At 48.0% G+C, this 27703-nt stretch overlaps 1 protein-coding gene across 2 annotated transcripts in view; it reads right to left on the bottom strand.

Moving 5' to 3' along the window:
- spega (striated muscle enriched protein kinase a) overlaps window positions 1-26309 on the bottom strand; it is a 29875-nt gene extending 3566 nt beyond the window's left edge. Inside the window, exons 1-34 of one of the 2 annotated variants that reach the window (XM_068309417.1) lie at window positions 25941-26309; window positions 24746-25280; window positions 15807-15905; window positions 13844-13994; window positions 11994-12773; window positions 11519-11868; window positions 11280-11426; window positions 10583-10765; window positions 8783-8922; window positions 8405-8493; window positions 8137-8312; window positions 7871-8057; window positions 7698-7771; window positions 7473-7631; window positions 7191-7383; window positions 6881-7110; window positions 6688-6807; window positions 6505-6609; window positions 6219-6425; window positions 6008-6131; window positions 5714-5886; window positions 5450-5562; window positions 5199-5367; window positions 5017-5116; window positions 4657-4857; window positions 4273-4330; window positions 4115-4192; window positions 3857-4029; window positions 3683-3709; window positions 3447-3599; window positions 3296-3338; window positions 3143-3208; window positions 342-2823; window positions 105-272 (exon numbers count right to left, since the gene is read on the bottom strand). In XM_068309417.1, coding sequence (XP_068165518.1) covers window positions 105-272; window positions 342-2823; window positions 3143-3208; window positions 3296-3338; window positions 3447-3599; window positions 3683-3709; window positions 3857-4029; window positions 4115-4192; window positions 4273-4330; window positions 4657-4857; window positions 5017-5116; window positions 5199-5367; window positions 5450-5562; window positions 5714-5886; window positions 6008-6131; window positions 6219-6425; window positions 6505-6609; window positions 6688-6807; window positions 6881-7110; window positions 7191-7383; window positions 7473-7631; window positions 7698-7771; window positions 7871-8057; window positions 8137-8312; window positions 8405-8493; window positions 8783-8922; window positions 10583-10765; window positions 11280-11426; window positions 11519-11868; window positions 11994-12773; window positions 13844-13994; window positions 15807-15905; window positions 24746-25148 — 7921 coding nt within the window. In that variant the 5' untranslated portion in view covers window positions 25149-25280; window positions 25941-26309. The remainder of the gene's footprint in view (window positions 1-104; window positions 273-341; window positions 2824-3142; window positions 3209-3295; window positions 3339-3446; window positions 3600-3682; window positions 3710-3856; window positions 4030-4114; window positions 4193-4272; window positions 4331-4656; window positions 4858-5016; window positions 5117-5198; window positions 5368-5449; window positions 5563-5713; window positions 5887-6007; window positions 6132-6218; window positions 6426-6504; window positions 6610-6687; window positions 6808-6880; window positions 7111-7190; window positions 7384-7472; window positions 7632-7697; window positions 7772-7870; window positions 8058-8136; window positions 8313-8404; window positions 8494-8782; window positions 8923-10582; window positions 10766-11279; window positions 11427-11518; window positions 11869-11993; window positions 12774-13843; window positions 13995-15806; window positions 15906-24745; window positions 25281-25940) is intronic. The other variant, XM_068309419.1, reaches the window with a different exon arrangement.
- Between the last annotated feature and the right edge of the window lie 1394 nt (window positions 26310-27703).

Here is a 27703-nt window from a genome sequence, read left to right as displayed (position 1 = left end):
AAGATGTTCTTTCTCCAAAACAAACTATACTTGACAGGATTGCTATCGATCATGTGAAATCCATCCAACGAGGTGAATGATCAGACTAGCTACTAGCTACTCACAGGCGATGGACACGGTGCAGGAAGTGGTGACAGTGGCGATCAGGTTGGTGGCCTTGCATTCATAAATCCCATCATCCTTCCTGCTAGACCTCAGGATGGTCAGCAGCTGCCTGCCGTCCGGGTGGGAGATCAGGTCGATCCTGTCGTCCACCTCCAGTGGTTGGCGATCTGGACAACAGGAAACTCAACAAAACAGCAAGAAACACAACAAGAGGCTTGTAAAAGAAGGGGTGCTACCTTTCACCCATGTGATTTTGGGGGGTGGACTGCCTGCTGGGAGGCAGCTCAGAGTGACAGGTTCCCCCTCCAGCAGGATGTGGTCCTTCAGCTTGATGTGGAACACGGGGGCAAAGTCGGACGCGGACCGGATGGACTGCTGGCTCCTCGACAAGCCCTCGTCTATTGGGGCGGAGGCGGGCAGATTGGACTGGGAGGGGGTTTTGTCTTTCTTGCTCCTCGTCAGACCCCACCGGTCCCACCGTGACCTCCTGTCGCCGTCTGAGGCTTTCTCCGACTGGACGCTGGAAGCGGACTCGACTGATTCCTTGGACGCGCCGACGCCGGCCTGCTTTGCCAGCTGATTCTCAGGGATTCCCATTCCTATGAGCCCCCGCCCCTCAGATTGGGAATGTCGGTGTCGCGTGAACAGGGGAGTCCTCTTCCCCTCCGCATCCTCTTGTCTCTCCTCAGACTGACTGCGGATTCTTGTAGAGATTCCAGCCAGTTTGTTCTCAAACCGGTGTCTCAGCGCCAGGACAGGGGAGTCGGGGACTTTCCTCACACTTTCCTCGGGGTCTTTGTTCTTCTTCTCCTCCGACTGCGTCCTCATCTTGGCAGAGATTCCTGCCACCTTGGACTCAAACTTGCGCCTCATGGAAGAAACCGAGGACTCGTCTTTCTGCAGTCCTGCTCCACCGACCTCCTTGTTGTCCAGGGACCTGCTGCGACCCACTGCCCAGGAAACCCTCTTGCATCCAGCTGCTTCCTGCACTTCCTTCAGCTTGTCCTTCTTGGCCCGCAAGGAAAACCTCCCGATCAGCCCCAGGCCTGGTTCCTTGTCCTCTTCTCTTAAATCCTGAACAGATTTGGATTTTTCCTGGAGTCCTTTGGGTACCATCTCCAGAGGCGCCCCCCTCGGTCCTGGTCGGTAAACCTGCTCGCCTCCGTCGATGCTCTTCCTGCTCAGAGCGGGAGATTTCTCCTCTGATTTGTTCCTGGTCAGTTTCTTGAGGCCGCGGGTCAGAGACGACTCTCTTTTCTTAAATCTGGCCTCAAACACTTCCTCCGACTCGATGTCTTTGATGTCGGACCTGAGCACCGGCTGACGGGGTTTGGAAGGAGGACCGGAGTCTGGCGGTGTGGGGACAGAACCAGCAGCAGGTAGGACTTTGGAAAATACCGCCGCGTGTTCGGGTGGGGTGGGGGAATCAGAGGACGTGTTCAGGTTGGATTGGACCCCAGCCACGGCTTGAATGACACTAGCGTATGCAGATGAGGGTTTAGCATCCTGGTCTTCCATGTCTTTCATCTTTAACTCCTTTGTTTCATTCCTCTCTTCTTCATCATCTACCACGATCACCGGCGTCGTTTCCGAGGGCGATCTCACCCCGTCCTGGGACGGGGTCTCGTCCTCACCTTCCTTCACACTTAACCTGCCTGTCGGGAACATAAAGGAAGTTTTCTTCGCGGGCGAGGCGGGGATGGACTCCAGTGATGTTTGCTCTGTTAGCGTAGACATTGAAGCTGCTTCCTGAAGCTTCTTCCCGTCGATGCTCCCATCGCCTGCTGACGGAATCTCCAGGGGGGCTCCGAACCTGCGGTGGAGGGGCATGGGCTCGGAGTCGCCCTGAGAGAAGGAAGAGCTTTTCCGGAACACTTTGGTTTGTGGTCGGTCCTCTCCAGGACTGTCAGAAGACGCTGCTCTGGCCAGCGACGACTGCCCCGCTCTGGATCTCCTCAAGTTCCGATCCAGAGATCCCGTTTGTCCCCCGTCTTCGATGCCAAGGGTCTCGAACAGGGGCCCCCTCAGGCCGCTCATCTTCTTGTCCATGTTCCCTCCCCTGAGCAGCCGCTGCCTCATCAGCTCCAGCTTCAGGGCGTAATCCTCCTGGCTCAACTTTGTCGCCCCGGGGCTGGAGCTGCGGTTGGGTAGTTCCATAGAAACAGCCTTTTTGAGGCTCTTGGTGCTCGTTCCTGAATCGCCGGTGGAATTTTCCTCCTCTGGGTCGATGTGGAGGACCAGCGCTGAGTCAGCGGAGCTGCCTCTCCTCATGGTCGCTCGCCTGGCTTTAGTCTGACCATCATCCGATTCTTTACTCAATCCTTTCTTGAGGGGCTCTTGTTTTGTTCTTTCCATCTTCTCACCATTTGAGGTTTCTTCTTCGTCGTTCACACTTTCCACTCCACCTCTTCCTTCTCTCTCCACGTTTTCCATTTTTCTTGTCCCTTCAGCAGTGACTCCGGGCCTCGCTGAACCCTCTTCATCCCCTCCTGGGATCTCATTAAGGGAGACCCTGGAGCCAGAGAAGACCACAGACAGCGGCATGGGAATGAAAGGAAGCTCATCCACGTCCGCGTCCGAGTCAGAGGAAGAGGAGGGAGGCGGGGAGCCTTCTTTTAAATGGCGCGCCACAGCGATGGAGACGTGACTGGACGAGTCGTTCAGAAGCTCCGGGATGGTACGCATCACCATCTTGGATTTGTAGCTGATGAGGGAACGCTGGAAAAAGCCAACGGCAGACAACGTGAGAGAAGGAACGTCAGTAAAATGAGAAACCAAATGAAAGTCAGCAAACGGATTGAACCATGACAGCCTTCAAATAACAGGCTGACACTGAAGACAGAAAGCATCCTGTCTTCTATTAATCCACCTTTGGCGGCTTTCTGAAGTCACTAAACACCTGGATTAAATCTAATCCTACTTGAAGAAACGTTGATTGAATTCAAGGGTGCTGTGAATGAGAGGCCATTAAACTACATGAGAAGCCGACCATGTAGCGGATGAGCTGATGAGTATTCGTGAATCTTCTCTCGCTCACCTGCCATCGCCGTCGTGACAGAACCTGCTTGAGCAAAGCCGTGCTGATGCTCTCATTGGTCGGCGACTGCAACATAAAGACACAGGAGGAGCCGTTAACCCCGAGTCCAGACGCCCCCCCTCCCAGGCTGGACGATACGCATCCAAACCTTACCTTGAACCAAGGATGACGAAGGCACTCGATGGCAGTGGGCCTCCTAGGAGGGAGGGAGAGGGGAGTAGATATGGACATGAGGAGGGAGCGGGTTGCTGTTTGGCCACAGATTATCGGAAACATGTGAGTGGATCTATTAGCTCGTGCTTACAGTCTGTCTACCACCAGCAGCTTGATGACAAATCCTTTGGCTTCTTTGCAGAGGTGGGAGAACATGCTTTCCTCAAACGCCACGTTGTAGTTGCGGATGTTGAAGCCGGTGGCTCTGTCGTTCTCACCAGCAAAAGGGGACACGCCGGTTAAACTGGATTAAGAATGAAAACAATATTTATACGTTTCAAATAAAGATTAAGAATCTTCATAATGTAATGAGTGTTAATAACATACCAGAGATACGTGAGGACCCCCACGGGCCTGCCGGAGAGCACAGCAAACGAATGACAAGCAGAAGGCAAATAAAGACAAAACACTCTTTTCACTATTATGCAGATAAAAACCAGAGACTTCAGGGTGTTCTGCCCCCCCCCACCACCACCCCACGCCAGACAACAGGTGTCTCACCATATGTCTGTTGCTGTGGAGACGGGAGTTTGGTTAACAATCTCCGGTGCAACATATTCCGGTGTGCCGTATTTGCAGTATTGGTCCTCTGACGGATCCAGTTTCATGGCGTTGCCAAAGTCACAAATGCGGATCTGGTCGCCCCCGGGACTCGCCATTAGAATGTTTTCAGGCTGGAAAGGGGTGGGGGGTGTCGGATTAGAAATGAATACGGTAAATGGATCTGACGCAGCAGCGCTGGTGGGGAGCGACGGTTACCTTAATGTCCAAGTGGGCGATGTGTTTCTGGTGGAGATAGCAGAGACCTTCCAGCACCTGCTGAACGCTCCAGCGGATCTGAGGAGACGCACGAGAGACGGGGGCTTCAGTCCCGTTACGTAACCATGCTGCAGTGCAGGCGGCAGAAGCACACAAACCTCCCGCTCCTTCACGCTGGTCTTCTTGGCCATCCGATCCAGCAGCTCCTCGTGACACCTTCAGAAGAGTTGAGGAAGAACAGGATCTCAGGTCGGCACACGGGATGCAAATAATAAATGAGCGAAACTCCCACACGTTTTATCTGTTGTTGATTCAAATCGCTGGCGATGCGTCAGAGAGAACAAGCCGCGCTTCAGTCGAACCCCCCAGGGGTCTGCGGGAGACATTAGGATTGATGCTCTGGATCTTTAGTGTCCTTCAGATGCCTTTAAGTGCACTTTTGTTTCACGATGGAGATAAGAGTTGAAGGCGGCGGCTTCCCATCTCATGGATGCAAAAGTGTGGACGTTCCACAGACCAGCAGGAAGGCATTTAAAGGATACAGCTCTGTGATGATGACCACCACGTTCTTCTTCTCAAAGGCGTCGTGGAAATAGAGAATCCTCTCGTGGTCCAGCTCCGACAGAAGCTCCATCTCTCTGAGAGCCGCGGCTTTCCTCTTACCCCGCGCAGAAATCAGCTTAGCGGCGAACTCGGCCTTCCCGTTTTTCTTTGTCACCCTCTTCACGTAGGAGAAGGCGCCCCTGGAACAGTGGGACAAACTTTAATCCACATTATTCCAAGAAATTCTTCAAAACTTAACCTGAAACCAGACTGATATTTTAAATTAACAATAAGTTTTACCAGCTTCTTCGGAGGGAAGCGAGGCGGCGGCGGCGGTGGGACCCGTCACAAACACTCACCTCCCTATTTCCTTGTGGTTGTCATAGTAATCCGTCAAAGATCTCATCTTCCTCAGGATGGTTCCCTGGTCCTCCACTGGCTCGGCTGCCTCTTTTCTCTCTGCGGGGAGTGACAACACGCGTCCTGTTATGTCACACGGAGTGTATTCATGCAGGCGGTGCGGCGCCGTCGGGCTGCAGACCCGTCTGAACGGTGAGCTCGGCCTTGCAGGAGTTGGAGCCCGCCAGGTTCCTGGCCGTGCAAGTGTAGACGCCGGAGTGTTGGGGGCAGGCGTTCAGGACCACGAGGGAATATTCCGGGTCGTCGTACACAAACGTGAAGCGGCTGCTCTCGGACAGAAGCTCGTCATCCTTTGACGGAGACAAAACATTCACTTCAGCTGATCAACACAAAATTTATCTCAAAACCGTCACTGTGGTTCCTTTCACACACCTTAAACCACAGAATGTCCGGGTACGGTTTCCCTTCGACCACAACAGCCAGACGGGACGTGTCTCCCACGTTCACGTCCACGTCCTCCATGATGGTTTCAAACTTAGGCGGCACTGGAACAGAACAAGGAGACGGAAATGTGTAGAATGGTTTCTGTTTTATGTTCCAAACCCAATGACGTGAAAAAAGCATTTAATAGTAAGTTCTTTGAATTCAGACTGAAACTGTATTTATCGGGCGCCGCGCTGCGTGAGCTGAACCGACCCGCCATGGTCAGCTGGAGGGTGCAGAGGTCGCTGCCAAACTGGTTGCTGGCCGTGACCAGCAGCTGGCCCACGTCTGTGCTCCGGACCCGCTGCAGCTTCAGGGTGTGCTGGTCGTCGTCTGGCATGCTCATCTCGTACATCCCCGGTCTGTTAACCAGCACCACCCCTCTCCTGGAGGAGACCCCCCAAAAACAAGCCTTTGTTAGCACGTGAATCCATACACCACCACGGGCCGGTCCTCTCGTGTATTAGAACCCGACCCGGTGACGCTGGATGAACGACAGAGACTGACCTTTTCCAGCTGACCGCTGCGTGCACGTGGTTCAGGGTGATGGTGACGCTGACCGGCTGGTTCTCAACCACGTAAACGATGTCGGGTTTGTCCAGAATGACCGGCGCTTTCCTCAGGTAGGGTCCTGTGGGGGGGGGGAGGCAAGAGGCGCACACCGTGTCGACTCTGGGTAAACCAATGTTCTGCGGAAATGTGTTTGAGGCTCGCTCACCTTTGTCCAGCAGCTGCACCAGGTCGGTGGAGGGCGATGGGCGGCTCAGCGTCTTCCCGGTGGACGTCAGGACCCTAAAGGAGTAGCGGACGCCTTTGGACAGGGAGTTGGCGGTGTAGCTGGTGTCCCTCAGGTTGGATGCCACCACGGACCACTGGATGGAGCCCAGAGCCTGCTGCTGGACGACGTAGAGCAGGGAGCCAGAGTCTGGCGGGGGGAGGTAGAGGGGGAGGGTTCGGTTATCTCATCCAGACAGAGACAGACTAGTGATGGATGGTGAACCCACCGAACGAAGGGTCGAGCCTCTTCGGCCTCTTCCAGCTGATGCTGATGGTTTTCCCCGTGATGGCGTCTATCTCCGGAGGACCGTCAGGAGGATCGGGAACAACGTCTGTGTGCAAACGAAAAGTCCAGCGTTATTACAGTGGGATGATCGTGTTCTCAATGCGGCGCCGAGCCTCCTCCATACCTGTGACATACAGGTGAGCGTAACAGGCAGCTTTGCCCAGCTTGTTAGCGATGACGGCCTTGTAGACGCCCCCGTGGGCATGGCAGCTGCTGCGAAGGACCAGACTGTGGACATCCCTGTCTGGAGGACAGTCACAGCAGCGTTTCAGTTCATCCTCCCTGTCTACCATGTCTACAGCTTTACTGGTTCTTACACTGGGTCATCCTGCGCTCCTCACTGCTCTCGATCCTCTTGCCGTTGTGGTACCAGCCGATGGTGGGGTAGGGCAGCCCCGCCACCTTGCATTTCAGAACAGCCTCCCTGCCTTCGATCACTTCGATGTCGGCTAGTGGTTTGACGAAGTCGGGCATGGTCCTCTTCTCCACCTCACGCTCCAGGACTTCAGGTTCCTCTGGGATGGAGGGCATTTTCTCCAGCTTGGCCCTGTGGAGAGTAAGGAAAACTCTGTTTCTTATTCTGGCTCCTCCTGATTGGACAGCGTTTGAGAAGAAGCCTTCTCTCACATGTGAGAGGCGACGGCAGCGGCTCGAGGTTCCTGCATGTAGAGCTCAGCTGTGCATTTCGACTGGCCGTGGACGTTTTGTGCGACGGCCGTGTAGAAGCCCTCGGTGTCGCCGCTGACGCGGGCGATGACGAGGGAGTGGCGACCCTTCTCTTGAAGGATGCGAACGTTCTCGGTCTCCTCCACTCGAGTCTCTAAAAGAAACGAGAGCGGTGAGCGAAGCTGCTCCTCTGGGGGAGTCCTGAGAAAAAACCACACGTCAGACGCAAACACAGATTCTTACCAAAATGCATCCATGTGACTCTGGGAGCAGGCGAGCCGCTCACCTTGCAGTCAAACCTGGCCGTGCGACCTTCAATGACCTCCAGGACGTCCAGCGTGCGGGTGAACAGAGGGTCTGTGGACGGGGTGACCCTCAGATTGGCGCTTGAGGTCAGCTCCTCTGTGGATTCAGACTGTCAGACAGTGGCAGAGGAGCGATCTCCATGGCGACGGAGGCGGGGCTCACCTTTAGCCGTGCTCAGCTTGCAGACGTACGTCCCGCTGTCGTCCTCGTGGACTGAATTCAGCAGCAGACGACACCTGACAGGGGCGAAAGACGTCAGCCGGATGATGACATCGACGGAACGTTTCGCGAAGCTTTCCCGCTCGGTTTTGAAACGTGAGACTAAAGGAACACACCTCCTCCCGTCGAAGTGCATCTTGCAGTTGAGCAGCGCCGGCTGGATCAGCTTCCCATTGGACAGCCAGTCCACATCCATGTCTGGAGGTCCCGTCATGTGACACTCAAACATGGCCGACTCTCCAGCCCTCACCGCCATGTCTTTGACCTCCCTGGTGATTCTCAGCGCCGTCTGGGCCGCAGCTGCTGCATAAAAAACAACAATAAAAAGAATCCGACCCATTTTTCCCGACGCGATAAAACCTGATGGTCTTTCAGCGCTCACCTTTGACCTCCAGTTTGCACTCGGCCGTCTTGGATCCAGACTCGTTGATGATCTTGCAGACGTAAAGCCCCGCGTCGGACCTCTGAGCCGAGCTGATACTCAATTCGCTGGCGCCATCGTCTGTCTCCTGCAGGGCGAAGCGTCCTGCCGTCCTCATCGTCACTCTGTCCTTTAACCTGGGACAATACACAGCGGCTGTCACACTTTACCCTCATGTTTTATAGTGTGTGTGTGTGTGTGTGTGTGTGTTGCAGTACAGGCGTCCTACCAGTAAACCATGGGTCTGGGCTGCCCTCTGACCTTCGCTGAGAGGATGACGTCCTGACCCTCGGTGACCCCCTGGTCACACGGTGCCACCTTCAGAACAATTAGCAACGAAATAAATGATAAAACCCAAACAAACAAGGATTATTAATCGATCTGGAGTCATTGTGTTTGATTGGCTGCTTGAATCGGATAATAGAAGAATTTTTAGTGAGGTTTTAAGAACAAACTAATTCTGAAATCAAGGTTTTAGTTTCATTCTTTGATGATTTAAATATTTAAATGTTTGCTAGAAGAGCTTTAAAGAAAACCATGAAAACTTCTTTTTCAATCAGACGTCTTCATTTGTATCAGCATGTTCTCCAGCCTGTGGATCACGTACCTGGAACGAGGGCGCTTCATTGAAGCGGACGCATTTACTTGGAGCGGCCGAGTCTCCGTCCTCCATCGCCTCCTCCTGAGGGCTCAAACGCTCCTCGTCTGACGGGAAAGAACTCCGGACACATTCTCCGTGGGTCGGATCTGGGAGAGAAGGAGGGATACTGGACACGAGTTACACATAATTCCATTTAACTTGGCTTCCTGTCCACACTTTTTAATTTATGTAAAGAAGTGAACATCTCCTTGAGATCTGGCCGACGGAGCAGCACTGTGGCTCGTCGGGGCTTTGGATGGAAACAATCTGTCAGGGATCTGATGTTTACAGTTTCGCCTTTCTGGAGATCAAGATGAAGCCGTTGGAACGCAGAGCGCTGAGTTAGACGTGAGTGGGCCACAGCTCCCACGCAACACACGGCGTAGAGACCTCCTTAAGGGACCCTAACCCAACACGAAATGAATTATTCCCTTAATCCCTCATCCAATCTTTCGTTTATTCCCGTGGAGCTTCAGAGCAGACACTGTCTGGACTTCTGCAGACTTCACCTGAAGTTAAATTCACTGCTGGTGAGAGAATCATTAAACGCTGCCTTCTATTTCTGCCCGCTAGCGTTCCTCACGTGTCTCTTATTCCTGGTGCGATCTAAGACATCAACAGATGACATGAGTCACGTCCATGAGTCACGGAGCAGAATGAAGACTGAACGACTGCAGACAGGACGGAGGAAAACGCTTCAGATCCAGCAGCATATAATGAAATTAAATTGGGTCATATGTGCTAAATGAAGCAAACTGCAGTTTTGTTGATGCATAAATACTAAAAAAAATACACATGTGAAGCTAAATATTCATACAAGAACTGGCAACTAGCTATAAAACATTAGTTTATGCTGAATTTTTACATTTAATTTACTGTCATGAACTGTCGCCACACTGGAATTGTAAAGATGAAATAATAAACCTACCTAGAGAATGTGTGAGCGGCTCTGAGCACCGGGACGACTCCCGAGAGGATTTACACAAACCTGCCAACTCTTACACAACAAGCTCCTGGCCCTCTCAGCCTCATCCTCCCATCTCTCCCTGCTTCCCGTCACCGTCACGTCCATGTTGTCTAACATTCCTGACATCCTGACAACTCACACACCAGCATGCGGAAGCTGTTGCACTTTGTTTTCACCAGAAATATTATTTCAGGCAGAATTATCGCCTTTACCAAACCTCTAAAAATCACTCTCTGAACATTCTTGGCTGAAATCTGGAGATGAAAAGCACCACGGTTGTGAACGTAGTCTCACACAGGGACAAAAAGCAGACTGCAATTACCCAGGAGAACAAGAGGGTGGCTAAAAATACTCCCACAAGTTGGACTCTGCTGGCCTAATATGGAAACGCAGGCCTGTGCTGCTGGTGGGCCGGAGCCCCATGGAGCAGGTTGCAAATCACACCAGTAGGAGTTTTTCACACGCATCACGCAACAGAAACAACACGAGCGTCACACAAACCTCCTGTATAACACACTCAGGTTGTGGACGCCGCGCTCGCTGTTACGACTCAGGAGAGCGTAGCGTGGTGGGGCGGCGGCAGCGCTTTCAAGTGGCGCCGGCGGGAGCCCTTAAGAATTGATGGGTTACCATGGCAACTATCGCTGCGAGGAGCCCCGATCGGGATGCTGAGCTCCAGCAGGGCTTTGTAGTCGGGCTGAGGATCGCCAGAGGCGGATTTGCGTGTGAGGATGGCGTTTGCCTTTCTTTGGACCCCAGTGGAAAAGCAACCCCCTCTTCGTTTGTCGTGTTGGCCTCACCTGACTGGATAAAGAGGATGGCGCTGCAGGACGCTCTGCCCGCCACGTTGACGGCCGTGACGCAGTACGACCCTGCGTTGTTCTGCCTCATCTGCTTTATCACCAGGCTGTGCCTCTCGCCTTCAGCTCGAACCACATGGAAGGCGTCGCTCCGGATCTCCACATTATTCTTCCTCCATGTCACTGAGGAGGCAGCGAGAAGCACATTCTCAAAGAAGAAAAACACCCAATAAAAAACCTCCCACAGAGAAAACAGATATAGCACAAAGATGAGCTCACTGGTGTCGAGATAATCAGTGAAGAACGCCTGGAGGATGGATTTTCAACTGCCTCTTATTTGCCCACATAGTGAATAAGTCGCTGCTATGCAGCAGTGGTGAAGCCGGTTTAGGATGATTCTCAGGGACTTGGTGGAACATCGAGCTTTCTGATAGCTCCCAGTGCTAAACTAAGTTTGCTTCTTTTCTCTGTCGTGGAGCTACAGTTAATGTAGAGTGAGCGGTAGCGTAATTACCCAAATAGAAAAGTGTGATTACACACCTGTTTATCTCCTAAAATCATTCTAAACACGCTAACAGTGTGAGTTTAATCGCCGCAGTTTTGGTATTTCTCTGCTTTTCTATATTAAAAATAGAAAAACAGAAAAAGAGTCCACGAAAGGAAGGAATGTATTGATAGATGCTGTTCCCAGCTGTACCTGTAGGGGGCGGTGTCCCGGTGATGACGCATCTCATCGTAGCCCTTGAGCCGCTGGAGGCTGTGGCGTCTGCGAGGGGCCTTTCAAACCTGGGGGCCTCGGCCAGCTCATCATCAGCAGACAGGTGGGGGTCATCAGGTGAGGCCCCTGAAACCAGGGGGTTCACTTATGGGAAGAAGAGCGGCAGAGAAGACCCCCCTCCCCTACCCAATCAGGCTCATCCATCAGATGTGTCCTACCTTCCTCAGGAGATGTGTCCTGAGCAGAATGGCCCCTTTTGCTCTGGTGAACGCCCCCCCACCTCCCCACAGAAGCGTGTTGTGTCTCCATGGGCTCGTCCTCCACCAGCAGGGTGGGGACGTTCACCTTTGGGGCCGAAGACGTCCGACTCGCCTCCGCCCTCCTCTTTTTCAGGAGAGGGCTAACGGGAGTGGGCGACGAGGTGAGCCGGGGGGGCTTGGGTGGGTACTCCCTCGACATGAGCGGGGATGCTCTCTTCCCATGCGGGCTCGGTGACCTGCGTTCTGGGTCGGTGAAGGACTTCTGGAGGGGGGAAGCGAGTGTGTGCTCATCTGCTGCAGATGCTCCCCTGTGTTCAGACAGGATGGGGTTAAAAAAAATACAACAAGCGTTGAATGGATTTCAGTTGTGATGAGAAAAGACACCAAAGACACTCAAGCGCGACAAAGTCATCAGCAGAGACAATCTCCAAACCTGCCGAGGCCCGTCCTTGTGGCTGTTGGCGATGGTTGTCCCGGTAACGGATGAACTGGTGCCGTCTCCATGGCAACAAAGATCTTCCTGGCGCTTTCCTGTGATGCACTATCCAATGGTTTCCCCCGTGAGTCCGACTGTGTCAAACGATCCATTCCGAGGCTGTCGCTCTGACTGCTCAGACTGCTGCCCCGCAGAGGAACCGGCCGTCTGTCCTCGTCTTCCCTCCTCTGGTCGATTCTGCCCTCCGCCACTCGCACTCGCGCCTCCAACTTTTCAGCCACTCTGGGGGGAATAGGCTCGATTTTGCCCACATCCAGCCTCTCTTTCTGTGGCAGATGCTCGGTGGAGTACGCCTTCTTCAAACTCGACTTCCCCACAAGTTTCTTTATCCTCTGGAGCTCCTCTGCAAACTTGCTCTGGTAGTTCTGGACCCTCTGAGAGTAGCTGGTCTTCTCCTCCAGAGAAGAGGCCCGTTGCTTGAAGGCTGCTCTCTTGTGGGCTGCGCCCTTCTTCCTGCTGTCATCAGACTCAAAGGAAGGATCCACGCTAGCCTGGCGCTCCTCAAAAGCACGGACCTTATCAGAGATCTTGGGCCCGGCGCGAGCCAGTTTGGGCGTCATGACAACATTATTAACAGACGATGCGTCGTCTGTCTGAGACGAATGAGGTCTGGGTTTGTCCAGGTCTTGATTTTGGGTACCGATACTACTTTTGTTTGAACTGGGAGGAGGCTGGGGGGCATGGGGGTCGAGCCCCTCTGATTGGTCAGCGTGAGTCCTAGAGGGTTGAGGATTGAGGGGAAATGGAACATTAGAGCTCTGCGCAGTTGATGCAGGTGTTGGAAGGGTAATAGAGGAGAATCTAGACTTGTGTTAATTGATTTAAATCTATTTTCAAATTTACTGTCAAGTTCTTCATGATTTTTGTCTCATTTTCAGAAAGAAAGACTTTAAGCAATGCAAACCATAATGATGGAAAACTTAATTAAAAATAAAACAACAATGACAAAACGTCTGCAAGAGGTTCTGCAGATCCTGGTGATGTAGTGGATGACACTCAAAATCAGGAGTAATTGCAAACTGTAGGAATGTTGTAGCAACAAAACTACAAATTCACACCAACTCTTACAAAATGTTAGAAAATATACCCCTGCTTTAGCTCCAATAGAAAGGATCATGCCTAAAAATACGCTAATTTGTGAGAACATTCACGCTAACATTAGCTTGAATCAAAGCTGGCAAACCATGCGTGTCACAGCAAACCTATAAAGATATGGTGTTAATCCAAAAGCGAGACGCCGCTGGAGGAGACATGCAGAAGTCACAGCTTTAGAAGTGCTGAATAAAACAAATCAGAAGATCGTGCCGAATGGCTGCAAGAAAAATCACCAATGATTTTATAATCATTGTTAGACTGAAACCAAACCACAGTCACAGCAGTGACAGCAGAGCCAAAGGAAAGCGTGGCACCAACATAAAAATGGGAAGTAACTGAATGAAAAAAACTGGAAAGTATAAATTTAGAGTAAAAAATGTTTCACAAGTTGGGTCTATGGAGGATTTGTTGTCTGGTTTTGTCAGGTTTCTTTGCAAATTGGAGTTTGTGGCCAGTCTTGGGTTTTCAGTGGAATCCAATAATGGAAGGCCAAACGCTATAAGGGCATAGAAAACGTTCTCCCCCTGTAGAGGCTGAACATGCTGCCATAGTAGTCGCTGCCTACTGAAACACTTTCCTCTGACCCCTGAACAGGCCGGGCCAGGTTAGCATGAGACGCCCGGATCAGCGGTTCCACGCCCAGGTGACGGACGGGTGGGGGCCCCTCGGTAGGAACCCCTCCGAGGGCTTGCCTGGCTGGATTTGTGGGGTCCAAGTATGACCCTGGAGGGCGAGAGCCGAGAGCTCGGAGCTCTCGTTCCACCACAGGGTCGTAGCCGCCGGGGAGGGTCGCCCTCCGGTCTGGAGCATCCGGGTTGTAGTCCATCATTCCTCCAGCCTCACCTGGAGGAAGACAAGCACAGTCACATTGTGTCTGACTTTACGGCACTGTACAGATGACGTCTGACTCGTGAACACCAGAGGAAGAGTCCTGAGCAACATCTGACGCATGAAAAAAGCACCAGGCATAAAGAGACTATTGATTGTTTGAAACAGGAAATGAAAGCAGGCGTAAGAGCCACGTTGTGGAGTGTGCATCACTTAAAGCGATCCTCCCCCATCGCAAATCAGGTAATGATTGACATTTTAGTGATGAGCAATGGAGACAGGAATGCCTCGGCAGCGAAAAGAGGAGGCAGTCAGCATCTTCAGCCGATGGAAACCTTGAGACAGCATCGGTGTCTCTTACGGCAATCAGAAACCCTACTGAGTCAGCGCCACAAAACGTCCCCATAAAGCAGAAAAAACCAACACAATCCAAACGGGATGGTGTTCTAGGAGAATATCAAACGCTCCAGGGTCTCTTCACTCCTCCAAAAAGCATTCATTCCAATTTTTACTTGATTGGCTGAACAGACAGATCAGACTTTTTGAGAGCGACTTTAACTCAATATGCTTTAGCAGGAACACGTCTCGTTTGTGTATAACAAGGAACTCTATTTTCATGCAGCTGACACAACCAGGATCCTTGAAGAGGACAAACGATTCATCATGTCTTCCCTCCCTGATTTGATATTCTCTGTTTTTCTTATTACTTGTCCCTAGAGGAGTGTAGTTGGCCGCCAACACGCCGGTTTAGAATGTGCGCACATCAAACAAGCAAGGGAAGAACGTAACATTTCTTTTAGGTACCAGCGAAGGGTGTCAATACTTCAGTCTATATTTAGAAATCCTGTTGCCTGGTTGGAAAGGGGTGACGGGGGCTTACCAGCCCCTCTAGCAACAAACCAGGCCACGTTGGTGCAATAATAAAGTTTTTTTCACCTCCCCCTGAACATTAAAGTAGGTAGAGCTAGAGCTTTCTGTTATTATAGATGAATCCACTAATAAATCACAGATAACTGATTCTCTTCATGGCTTCCCTGGTTGCATCCATAATTACGAAGTTAAAACTCTCCTGTTACACTTAATGTTTGTTCAATCTGCAAAAGCAAAAAGACTTTTCAAGACTTTCATCAGGGAAAAACAGCAGATTCTCCCTTTAGAGAAACAGTTAAAAATGATTTACTATGGAAACAGCTGCAGACTCATCTTTTTTTTAAATAAATGAATTATTGCGTGACTAACGTGATCATTCTAGCACTGAATTTTATATGTCAATAAAACACCTTGTGTAGATGTGGTATGACAAATCTCACAATTCCTCATTTCCACATCCAGTTAGTGGATGTACTTTATCTGTCTCCATTTTAACGCTCTTCATTTATACCGTAATTTAATTCTGGCTCATTATTTTCTAATGGAGTCATTAGCTTCAACGCCATTTATCCCACAGAAACACTCCCTTTTGTAGGCCGCCTGTTCCCTGTGGAGCCAGATCCAGACCTGAGACAGGTTACCTGCTGAAACTGGGGCAGTGTGTCACAGCGTTCCATCACACCGTGAGGGACTCATGCATTCTGCCATGTTGGATTTAACCCAACACATGACTTTGGCCCGTTGAAAACAACCTCGTGTTATATGTATTAACTGGCAATGTATCATTGTTTCGTGTGTCTGTAGCAGCAACGTCACTCCTGCAGTAACTCAGACCAACATCCTCACCATTAATTAGCTTCAAACGGTGCATTATCAGGATTACCAGAGAAAAAGGATGAAATGTCAATCGTGACGAGCTCATTCTCAACATGCTAAGCTAGATGTCCGCAGGCGTACCTGGAGGTCCTCTCCGTCCAGCCTTGTCTTGGTGCCTCCCGGCCCCTTCTTTGGTTTCCATCTGTGGCTCTGTGGTCTCATCTTCTGTGGTCTCAGAGTCTAACGAGGAGAAACACGCAGGCGTGATTCAAGATGGAAAAAGGAGGAGGAAGGAGAACTGAAGAGGAGAAGATGAGGTTGACTGCTGGTGAAAATGATATTTCACATTAACATAATGGCAGAGAGATTGATGGTACCCTGAAAACAGCCACAGGGAGCCCCCGGAGTGAACAAAATGAGCTGAAACCAGCTGTGGCTTTTAAAAATACATGACTTTTAAAATGTGTTTTGTGGTGGGGGATTGTTTTTCCCCGAATAAAGAAGAATACGACATTGATAATAATCAAAATAGAGGACTATTCTTTCTTCATTCAGACCTGCTGAAATAGTGACTCTCACTTCAGTAGTTATTAACCAAGATTTATTTGTAGGTGTTAAACAGACATGATAATCATGCAGACTGTTATTATTATCTTTCAAACTGATTTAATACGTAGGTAAAGTCGAGTACACCGCAGAAACTGAAACCACAAAAATGAAACCTCACAGAGTCCTTCATTTGACCTTGAACTTATCAGGAATATTTCTTGATGAAACTTGAATATCAGGACCAAGAAAACAACACACAAGCTGAAGTGAGAGGGAGAAAGAAACCACAAACGGGGTTGGAAACAAAGCACCTCGACTCTGCGGCTGAGATGGCGTTACATCAGCGGGATGAACAGATGGGAGGGGAGGATGAGAAGAAGAAGAAGAAGAAGAACAAAAATAAGGGTGAATCGAGACAGGCGGCTTTTACCGTAGCTTTGCTTTCGGCAGGAGCGGAAAACTTCGCTTCCATAGTGGCAGCAAGAGAGGGCAGACGGGAGAGCACCGTTACTATGGAAACCAGCATCCCTCTCACCCACACGGCCAATCCTCTTCGTACCCATTAGAGTCTAAAATCAGCGGCCGTGCTGCTGGGTGGCTGACAGATATGTTTACTGGTTAGAGCTCAGGAAGGAGGAGGATGACAACCACAGAGGAGGTCGCACCTCATCGCTCCTCACAACCAGTCACATCCTGATTAGATCATTCCACAAGCTTCTGCCGAATGATAAGAAAGCCAATGTAACATGAACAATAACCATTAACTCCCCGGATTGCTAACAGCATGTGTGCATTTTCCTGCGTGTGGGTAAGCAGATCCACCCATCTGCATCAAATGAAGTTAAATGGCTGCACACCGGGAGGGGTGGTGGTGGTTGACTCAACAACGTAATGATGGGGGAATACATCTCACAGTCCGCAGCATGTATTGTAATGCAAATATGATTTGGACATTGTAACATTTACATCGGCCAGTGAGAGGTAACACGCTGGTGGATGGAGGGTCACTGAACCCCCAAAAGCATATAGAGCGAAGCAGGACAGATATTCAACATCATCTTTCATGTATGAAAAAAGTTACTGCTAACATGGGACACACTGTCAAACACAAACAGAATCAGAGGCAAATATCACAGGCCTCTGCAGTTTAGAATTTCAAAGGAAAATAGCAGGAATGGTGTAAAGCTCATACTGACAACACACCATGGGTAAATCTGCCAAATGTCCGCGTGGAGTGCCCAGTCCTCTGAAACAAGACACAGAGTGAGATGTGTTATTTGACAGTAAAGCACAGCCCGAGTCGATGTTGTACACAGAGAGCAGCCAAAGGATATAACCGTGTTTCATTTCCAGCACTCAGATTTTTTACTAGAATTTGTCTTTGTTCAGAAAAAACATCATCCAAACCCAAAACGCGCACGCTGTGTAAACTGGAGAGTATGACAAGCAGCCTGAGATGTCCAGCCAGTTCATTCCAGCCTGGGTCATGTCATCACTGGATATATCCAGAAAGTCAGACCCAGGTTTGACTTCCTGGATATATTAGTAAAAGCCCAATAAAACCCAGCAACCCTTGGGCTGAAGCCACAGTCACAGTCCAATTAGATGTATAATAAGAGGTGAAAACCCAGATGACCGGTCCAGGAGCTCAATTCACAGAAACCATTTATAGTGAAGTGTGAAACGAGGACAAATGTTTCACAAAGTTCTGTGCTCAAGAGGAACACAGAAGCCTTCGTTTCACCACATGAAGGTCGTAGCCCAACAACACCTCCACCAGTCCAGCTGTCTGACATTTGTCATGAAAACCCTGATCTCTCTCATCAAACTCGCTGACAGCTGATGAGTGATGAAGAACTAACTAGAAGACGTTTGATGCTAGAGTTCAGGTCATCCAGACGCTGGAAAACCTGTTCTTGGACAGCCAATGAGACCAAAGCTCAGCTCCTCACAGTGACTCACTACACTGCAGTGGATGGAAACCAGTAGAGAAAAAAAGTGCAAACTGTAAGTGAGTCATTTCACACTCCCTTTCCCCCCACTTCTTAACAACTTGTGTGTCAGGTCGTGTGATTGAACGCTGCCAGAGTCTTTGAGAGACTCCACTGGAAGCTTCCATCGTCGTCATGGTTCCATTGTTGTAGCCTCAAGGCAATCTTAATCAGCGAGTCCCAGCTACAAACAGCATCCTTTGTAAAGGCTGCTTTTGGCAAATATTCAGTGGATATAATCCAAGTATAATCAGCTTTATTCCCACAAATCTGCTGATGGAAGCAACAGAACAAGTCTCATGTGGAGGTCAGAGCAGCTGAAGACGCCTTCATAGCCGTTGTGACTGGCTGCCCTGAATCTCAAGTCATCATGGACTGTAGCCTACTGACACACTTTTCTGCTCACAAATTGTGAAACTTGATGAGAATTATGTGTGACAGCAAATGCCTACGTGATATAGATATCTGACACGAATGTGCTCAGTGACACAGGTGGAACTAGGACACACTTCCTGAGAATCAGAGTTTCTTGGTCACGCTGTACCGATTTGTCCTCACTTTATCGACACACCACAAACAACAGAGAGGAAGACGAGCCTCTTCTCTCCTGTCCAGACTTTCACTCTTTCCTGTTAATGATTAGTTTTCATGAATGCATCCCTGACAGCATATTACTGACATGCCGGCTACAAATCAACACATCAGCGCCACATAATCAGGTAAAGGGTGCGCTGAGACATCCCAACATATGAAACCTGGCTCTTTCCCTGAAAGATAACGGACGTAGCTCCAAAACGGCATCAGTAAACGCAGGTTTTACCAGCAAACTCACCTGAAACCTCTTCTTGGACCAGATTTTCTTCATCTCTTCAAGCTTTTGTTATTACCTGTGGCATGAGCTCACAAAAGCATCCCTACAGAGACAAAGAAGAAGCAGCCCGGGTGTGGCATCAACAACTACCAAGAAAATCAAAATTCAAAACGGGATTCAGCTGCCTCCTGTGCGTGGGGGTGTTTACTCTCCAGTCTGGTAGCGAGACGGGGGGAGAAAGCCAGAGAGGGGGAGAGATGTGGGTAGGAATGAGCCGGAGCCAGGTGTCTTTGTGTCTGAGCGTGTCTCTCTGACGTAGACGCATTCGGAGCGGCAATTCTCAACTGGTTTGTACCCCCCCCCCGCTCCTCCTTCCCATTCTGTCTCTATTGAGAGTGCACACAGAAGATGAGAAGGTGGGGGCGGGAAGCTGGAGCACTCGGGGTGTTTTGGTCGTGAGTGTGGTGATGAAAGTGGAGAATTAGAGGAGGGGGGAAAGAGAGACAGAGCAGAGAGGGGGGGGGAGGACGCATGAAATCAGCCTTAGGATTAAAAAATTTGCAGTCTTCCTGAGCAAGAACACAAACAAACCCAAGGTTGCAACCCTCAGATAACCCATATATGTTCTATTATTTATTTCCACTCCGCGTCCGTGAGCCTCAACCAGCGATGGGGGTCAAGGTTGCCCCAGAATCGAGCAGCGATGGCTGGAGGAGCGCAAACACATTCCCTGCTGGATCACAGCATGATGGATGGATGATGGATGCTACTTATTTCAGGTACAAACACACAGCAGCTGCACTGAAACCCACAAACAATGAACACCTGCATTCTGGAGCCATCAGTGATGAAAATATGACACATTCCCTACGTTTTCTAGAATATAATCACAACTACCGTACGTCTACATGGAGGTTTGCTATGGCAGACAAAGACAATATCTAAACACGTGAGGAGAATGGAAACACACACATCTCCAGTATGCATTCAGACATGTTAATGGTCCTGTCTGACACACTGATCAGATCTCCTTCTTCAAGCACACATTGGATTTTTTAGCCCTTTCATTGACACAGCTTTTACTGAACAAAGTAAGACATGGTGCCCATAATCAATATGACAGACAACGACCACCAGCATTATTGTCACTCCATCTCATCTACTTTTTGATTCAAGTTTTACGTTTTTATTCTCACAATCAAAACTGGTTTCAGATTTACATACAAGCTTTCTCTAAGAAAAGCAGATTACAATATTATTTGAACAAAACTCTGCCACCTCGCAGCCAACCTTCATCCATCACCAGTGAGAGGCATTTGTTCCAGCATTCGATACCAATGCTTTATGTGTGATATGGGATACACCCCAGAGTAACAGTTCAAACGCCCCTGGATCAATAAGGGCTCCACAGCGCGAGATCCCAGCCAGGAAGAACCGCTCGGCTTGGCAAACGGACCTCAAGAGTTTCTTTCTATCGTCTCTGAACCCAGAATAGCTCAACCAATCTCTGGCTGGGATATTACACAATAGCAGCCATGAAGAAGAGATGATTAGATCTTATTGGTGCGTGTCATTTGTCTAACTCTCAGTCTGGTGTTGCTACCAGCTCAGAACCCCTCCATAATGCATAAACATGCTATAGACACTGACATGGATCGCTCACAACTAGACATGTATGAAATATTCATTTTCCACACATGTAAAAGTCTCTCTGAAGTATCCTAATCCTGCACTGTCAAAATAAGAATCAAACAAAATGAATGAGTATAAAAAGACTGTTGACTGGTGCAGTTCAGAGAATGCTATAGTTTAATTATCTTAAAACGCTAATAGGGGAAGCAGACTTCACAGAAACCCATTGATTTTGCAGCAGAGGCTGCATTCTATGGAGCAGTGGTGATGGATGCCTTGTGGGGGATACAGCTTCATCAGCAGCAAGTCGCTCTGCAGCGAAAAATACGTCCGGCTGCTATTTCATCTATTTCAACCACATTTCTGTTTCATAGTGCAGACCAAGTCCTGTTAATTCCATGTGTCATGTATGTCACGAAAAAGGAAGCATGATTTATAGAATGGATGCAGGTTTCTGTTGCGGATGACAAGGGAGAAACTTCTTTGTTGTTTGTTGCGACAGAAAGTGAAAGGTTTTGGGTGAAAATTCAAAAAGTTGACAGAAAAGTTAAGGGTAAAATGAGTTGACAAAATGTGAAATTCAGGAAGACACATTGAAATGGCAGAGCTTATGTGTTTGTCCCTCAAAATCTAATAGCATATGAGTGCTGGCATGTCGGTTCCATTCACATGGTCATCTGGTTGGCCAATGTTGATAGTCACACTGCAACCTGATCCTACCACCTAATCCTGACCAAATCCTCCAGGGTTCCTGCAAACCTCTATGTACCAGGGGATGGAACACAAACACACCTTCTGCCAGACCAAACACTGAGGAACGAGCACCGGCTTCACCCTCACATATTGCCTCAGCTGCCTCCGAGGATACAGAACTAATCACTTGTCTGGCATCCTTAATCCACTTGGATGTAGTATTTCTACAATGTGAAATCAGATTATTATCAGTAAAGCATTATAACCAATATGAAGTGGTGACGGCAGCGGCGCCATGCTACAGTACACACAGTCAAGAACACACATAGACGGAGCATCGATGATGGTTCAATCGCAGGATCTAAATACATCACAGATGACTATCAGACTTTAAACCATCCTTTGAATTCATAGTTTAAATCCTTTCAGTCTTGGTGTTGCCTTAAAAGTTCAAATATCCATCAAATATAAACATATTTCATGTATTTTGCGTATTTGGAAACATATCAGATTCCAACTGCTAAACTATTTGTCAAGTTTGTTTGACAAAACAAACATGAGACATCATCATTCTCTCTAGATTTCTTTGCTGTCATTTCCATCACAGCTGCTCCACGTACACGAGCATGAAACAGATTGATCTCCTCTTTTTCCCACCAGTTCAACCACATTTCTGCCATCGCACGAGATGTTTCGTACAGGTACGAGCTCCCACCCACCTCTCTTCTTCTTGCTTCTCGGCCCACTCACACCTTCCCGAACACTTCTCAAAGCTTTGCGTGCATCGAGCAGCTCTTTCCGTATCATGACGCTTGTCTTTGTTAATGCCAACTTGATGTTCTTTTGCCGTAACAACTGTTACATCCTTTTAAGTCTTCTCCATCAGGACCCACCATTGGAAACAAGGATACTTCCTTCAAACGCCTCTGGCAGCCCCCCCATCTCCCCCGTCTTCACATTGTGTCTTCTTCTGCAGAGTAAAACAGGGAATTGGTCTGATGACTTGATCTTCCTCAGCCCATGTCTACCTTCCTTGCTTGCTCTATGTCATCTCCAAGTCCACCCTAACATTGGCTGCCAACTCCAGCAGTCTATTTCAAGTCTCTCACAGTACAACCCCTTCAGTTGTACTGTACTTCCCCACTGCACCCCCGTTCTGGGAGTGTGACCCCCCCCCAACTATAACAGGGGATTAAACACACACCGAACCGCACAACCTTTGCTGTCCCCTGTAGGTCACCCTGCTTTGAGTTCTGAAACTCTAGTACAAGACAGAAATGTTGTGGTACACAATTAATGACATGCAACAACATCGTGAAGCAGTTGAGATTCCAGGAAGCCAAATTCTGACAAACCACAGACCAGAAGGTCAAAACTGTTCTTCAATAAGTTTAACCACTACTCCACTTGAAGGAAACCCAGCTTCTGGAGTTCATACAGAAGATCCTCGCATCATCAAACAATCGCCTGAAAATTGCCGTCAACCACACCTTACCACCTCTACCTAACCCTAGCCCTCTTTTCCTTTTCCTTCCTTCCTTTTCTACCTCATCTTCCTCCCTTCTACACATTCATCCTCATGTCATCCCCTCTCTTGTCCATTCTCTGTATACCTCTCCTATCGCTTACTTCCAATCTGAGGTTTATAATTGGCTAGGATGGGGCCCCTCCACCTTCTTCCCAGGTTCAGTTACACATTTTAAAATGGGATTAACCCAACAACATTCTCATCCTGCTTCCATCCTCATTTGGATTCAATGTGTTTCATTTCATTTCATTTCATTTTTGATCTCTTAAGTGTCGTCTTCTGTTAGAAAACCATCTGAAAACGCCACCAGTGACGTCAAGCAGCTTGTTTGGACTTTAGATTCTTGACGGTGTAATGTAAAGCTATAGTCACATGGGTGACAACAATAAAGCAGCCCAGACGTGTGACACAGCACTTCTCTGGTTTCTGATTGGTCTGATGTCTCAAAGTGATGTCTTAAAGCGACAGGCTTGGCTGTCTGACTCACTGTGCGATGCTCAAAAGCAGCAGGAACGGCCGTTAAAATGAACCACACACATATGCACAAACACACACCCATACAAATCCACATTCCCTAGCCCCCTCCGCACAACCCCCCCCTTCTCCTTTTCATCACACTGACTGTGATTGAGTGTGACAGCACTGCATCTTGACCGTGGCGATGCTATAATTATCTGTGATGTCTGGCAGTGCAATAAGAGAAGAGGGCCGGCGGTATCTACACATCACTAGAGCACGAGCCCTTCGAGCACAGCACATACCGGGCCATAAATAACCACAAGGAGAGAGAGGAGGTACGACGGAGGCAAAAGCCAGAGACATAGCTATTCAGCTAGGACTCAGATATTGTATAGAAATTAGGACAACATAATAGACAAAACCAGTTTAGTCCACCACACATACACACAAAAATGAATTGAACAAAAGTTCTCTGCAAGCTAAGACACAATCAATAATTTAGCCATCAGCTCTGATGAGTAAGGCCTGCCTGCCACTGCTTTATTTTTTATTCTTATACAAGATTGACAAGTAAGAAACTTTAAAATGTCTCGTCTCATAAGTCAATTCTTGATGCAATATTGAGTCTGACACAAAACAAAGTATAAAACTCCTAAAGTATGCAAGGGCCAAAAGGGATTTAACAAAGACTGATTAAATATGCAAATAAAATCAGCAATTTCACAAATTTCAGAAAGAGATTAAAAAAGAAAGACCAGAAAAAAGAGGTCACTGATGCCGGATTGAGGGGACAAAGATGAAACCAACAGAGTGCAAAAAAAATATGTGTGCCAGCTCATAGCGTGAGAGCTGGTGACATATGAGCTTCAACTTTCTCCACAGGTCAAGGCACGGTGACAAATCTATGCCGGAATGATCTCACTGGAAACTGCATTCTGTGGCCACAAGTTCACTCAAACGGATGACATCAGGAGTATTTATGCTGGCAAATGTGATGTTATAGTCTTTGGAAAATGCTCTCAAGCACTTTGATTTTATCCCATTGATGACCCGGCTCTTGAAATCACATGTGGGTTGGAGAATTCTGACTATACTTTCAAAAATGTAACTACAGATAGCCGTTGAACTACGTACTTTATTTTCTTCGTGCTGACAATGATCACCCTGGAAATAGAAGTTTAACCAGGCCTCACATATGAACTTCATCTCAAAACATAGTATGAAGCTCTCGTGTACTAAGGTGTTTAATGTTAATTAGAAAGGAAGGACATTACAATCATTTCCTTTAGTTTGTGTCATGCAAGAAGTACAGGATGGGGCCTTTAGGGCCCCAAACACTAACATGTTAAAATCCAGCTCCAAAGACCTTCAAAATCCAATGTCCTGACTTGGAACAATTTTATTTGTGTGTGATTACCTTCACCAAGGTCCATAACAGCCAAGACAGCACTGCAGCTCGTCTCTCCCAGCTCATTGGTGGCCACACAGGTATACAGGCCAGCATCATCTGTATGGCAGTCCCTTATCCACAACCCCCCTGAATCCTGGGCTTCTGATGAAGGAACAAGCTCCTCGTTGTGGTACCAGGTCAGCAAAGGTTTTGGAAATCCCACCACCGACACCCTCAGTCGGATATCACAACCCGTTCCGACAGCTGCTTTCCGGAGTTTACGTATAAAAACTGGCAAAGTGTGTTCCTGCATCACAACTCCAGAGCATGGGCTGGCCTGTTCACGGGCGACTTGGGGTCTCTTCGTAGGAATGACGAGACAGGAACTGGATGAAGGACTTTCTGCCTTCTTGATTGGTTTCAGACTCATTTACTTTTTATCTGATAACTAAATGTGGTGTTGAGATGAGCTGCGTTATAGAAGACCTTGTCTGAAAAACTCCATTAATAGCCTTACAAAGAAAACACAGAGGATGTTTGGCTTGGGCTGTTGCACTGGGGACTGTAATAAACAGAGAACATGAAGAATTAGCATGACATCAAAGTTATGTTAGATATTTATAAAGTATATATCTATTTCACAACTGCACCACCATCAACATTTGCTGGCTTGCCTGGGAATAAAGGCGTCCTACACTCAGTACAACTTGTTCCTGTACAAACAGCTCCATTATGTTCTCTGATGAGTTCACATAACAGCACCGTCAGTTAAAAAACAAATTCTGAACAAGCTACGAAGTGGGGGGTGGTGTTCCAAAGACACTCCTCAGCTGCTTTACAGTTCTTCTTTTCCTTTGGGCTTTTCCCTCCAGGGGTCGCCACAGTGAATCACTTGCCTCCATCTGCTTTACAGTTACGTAGCATAAAATCCACAAGGAGAGACACAAAACCTATCAAGACCCTAATGCTTCCATTTAACAATAACCAGCTCTAAAGCACTTGTCTGAACAGAAAAAGGTTCAAAAGTTAGAATGAATGCAATTACCAGAATTCTTCACAAGTACTATTTTGGAAAAACAAGTTAAATGCCAATAATTGGTTAACCGTGCAAAGAACATAACATTCAGATTTCGAATACCACAAATTATTTTCACCAATTTGCTTATTAAAATTTTTTTTTGACAATAGAATTTAGACAATGACGGAAAGAAATTTAACTCACCTCACATTTGCAGTTAAAGACCAAAGGAATCCCTTCGGGCATGTCTGCAAAGTCAAGGTAACAGGATCCATTGAGCAAAATATTTCACCTCAAATCATTTGCTAAAGCCCTCGTCCCCGTATCCTTTAGCGGGCAAGGACTGTAGGTGTAAGTCCATCCGAGATCATAAAGCATTAGCAGCTTCAGCTATGGACCACTTCAAAAGTTCCAACGCCGGGGAAGAGAAAGACAGGGAGCAACCCGCTTTCCTGACCTTCAAAACCAACGGTTCTACTCCATTTTCACCTACCCCCAAGTGCCTTTTTGAAAACACACATAACTTCAGAGTTCCAATACTGAAATATGTCTCTCTCCTCCATCCCCCCGTTTTACCCTCAACTCCCTCAGGTTAGGAGAGACAGCTGCGCCACCACTGATAGGTCACATTTCTTGGGCCGTCATGTTTGACGGACACACATACTCCCACAATGAAAACACTTTAAATAATCTTATCGGTCAAAAAGTGTGTGTCTCTCAGAGTGTGTGTGAGACAGACAGAGACAGCATGTATGTGACAGTTGGAGCAGCTATAAAAAGAAAGCCTAAGAATAAAGAGACAGCTTAGTGATTCACACAACTGTAGGGCAGTGATATAACAATATTGTGTAATATAAATGGAACAGTTGCAGTTAACAGGGTACAATTTTACCTTCATAATCCCATGTTTTATTTGATCTACTTTTTGATCTGACAAAGCTTGCCATTTTTGAACCACATGACAATTTGGCAACTCATTTAAGTAAACGAAAAGAGCACATCAGCTGAGGTTTATGTACATGTTTGATGCCACAAGACGGACGTGCATCATAACAATGAGAATATTGAAGGTGTACACTTTTATATGTGTCATTACTGGTGGCTGAATGACTTTTGAACTTTTATTTTATGACTTTACGTTACAAGGCCTGCCACAAAAATTGCATGACACTGCCTCAGTAACTCGTTATGTGACTCTACAATGTATGATGGTATTATGTACAAATTAAGAGATCGTTTTTTGACCTCATTATAAAACAAAAGAACTTTGTGTCCATGCACATGATAAAAAAGTGTCTTCCCTTCGGCTGTAGTTCCCAGATGCCTACGGGAATTTTGCAGCATTCAGCGTTCTGAGAAAGGCACTGGATTTGGAACAAGGCCAAACAGTTTTATAGTTTACACAAGAACAACATACATAAATTAATTTAATAAATTCTGCAGTTGAAAACAGATGTTTGCACAGAGGGACTGCAGGTTTAGATGGGGCTGCCCACTTTGTCCAATGGCGACCCCCTACCCCCACCCCATCATACTCCATATGGATTAAGTGGGAAATCAGGATGAAGTACAATAAATTCCAGGCTATAATATTGTGGGAGCAAGAAAGTGCTGCTCTTAAACATAAAGCACTGCTGTCAATACATACAAAAAAGAGAGATAGCCCATATTATCAAAGTGAGGGAGATGGCTCGAGCCGTCCTGGAAACAACCAAAACCTGTGAACACACAATATAATTCATAAGTTCCTTGTTCATCAGCGGCGGCAAGAATAGTGACAAAGCTGCAGGGTGCTGCTGTAGTCTCCTCTCCCCTCAGATGTTCCTCCTGACCTGGTTAAATTTCTGCAAACTATGTGTAAATTTTGATATGCAATTATGCATATGTCAAGCTGAAAAAGTTTTAAAAGACTGACTCAGTTAAAGTTTAAGTCACTTTAATTAATAAATGTATAAAACATGTTCCTT

The sequence above is a fragment of the Antennarius striatus genome, chromosome 24 (genome assembly GCF_040054535.1).
Source record: "Antennarius striatus isolate MH-2024 chromosome 24, ASM4005453v1, whole genome shotgun sequence".
Classification (NCBI taxonomy): domain Eukaryota; kingdom Metazoa; phylum Chordata; class Actinopteri; order Lophiiformes; family Antennariidae; genus Antennarius; species Antennarius striatus.
The sequence above is the reverse complement of the archived record's forward strand: the minus strand, read 5'-3'. Positions and strand labels throughout refer to the sequence as shown.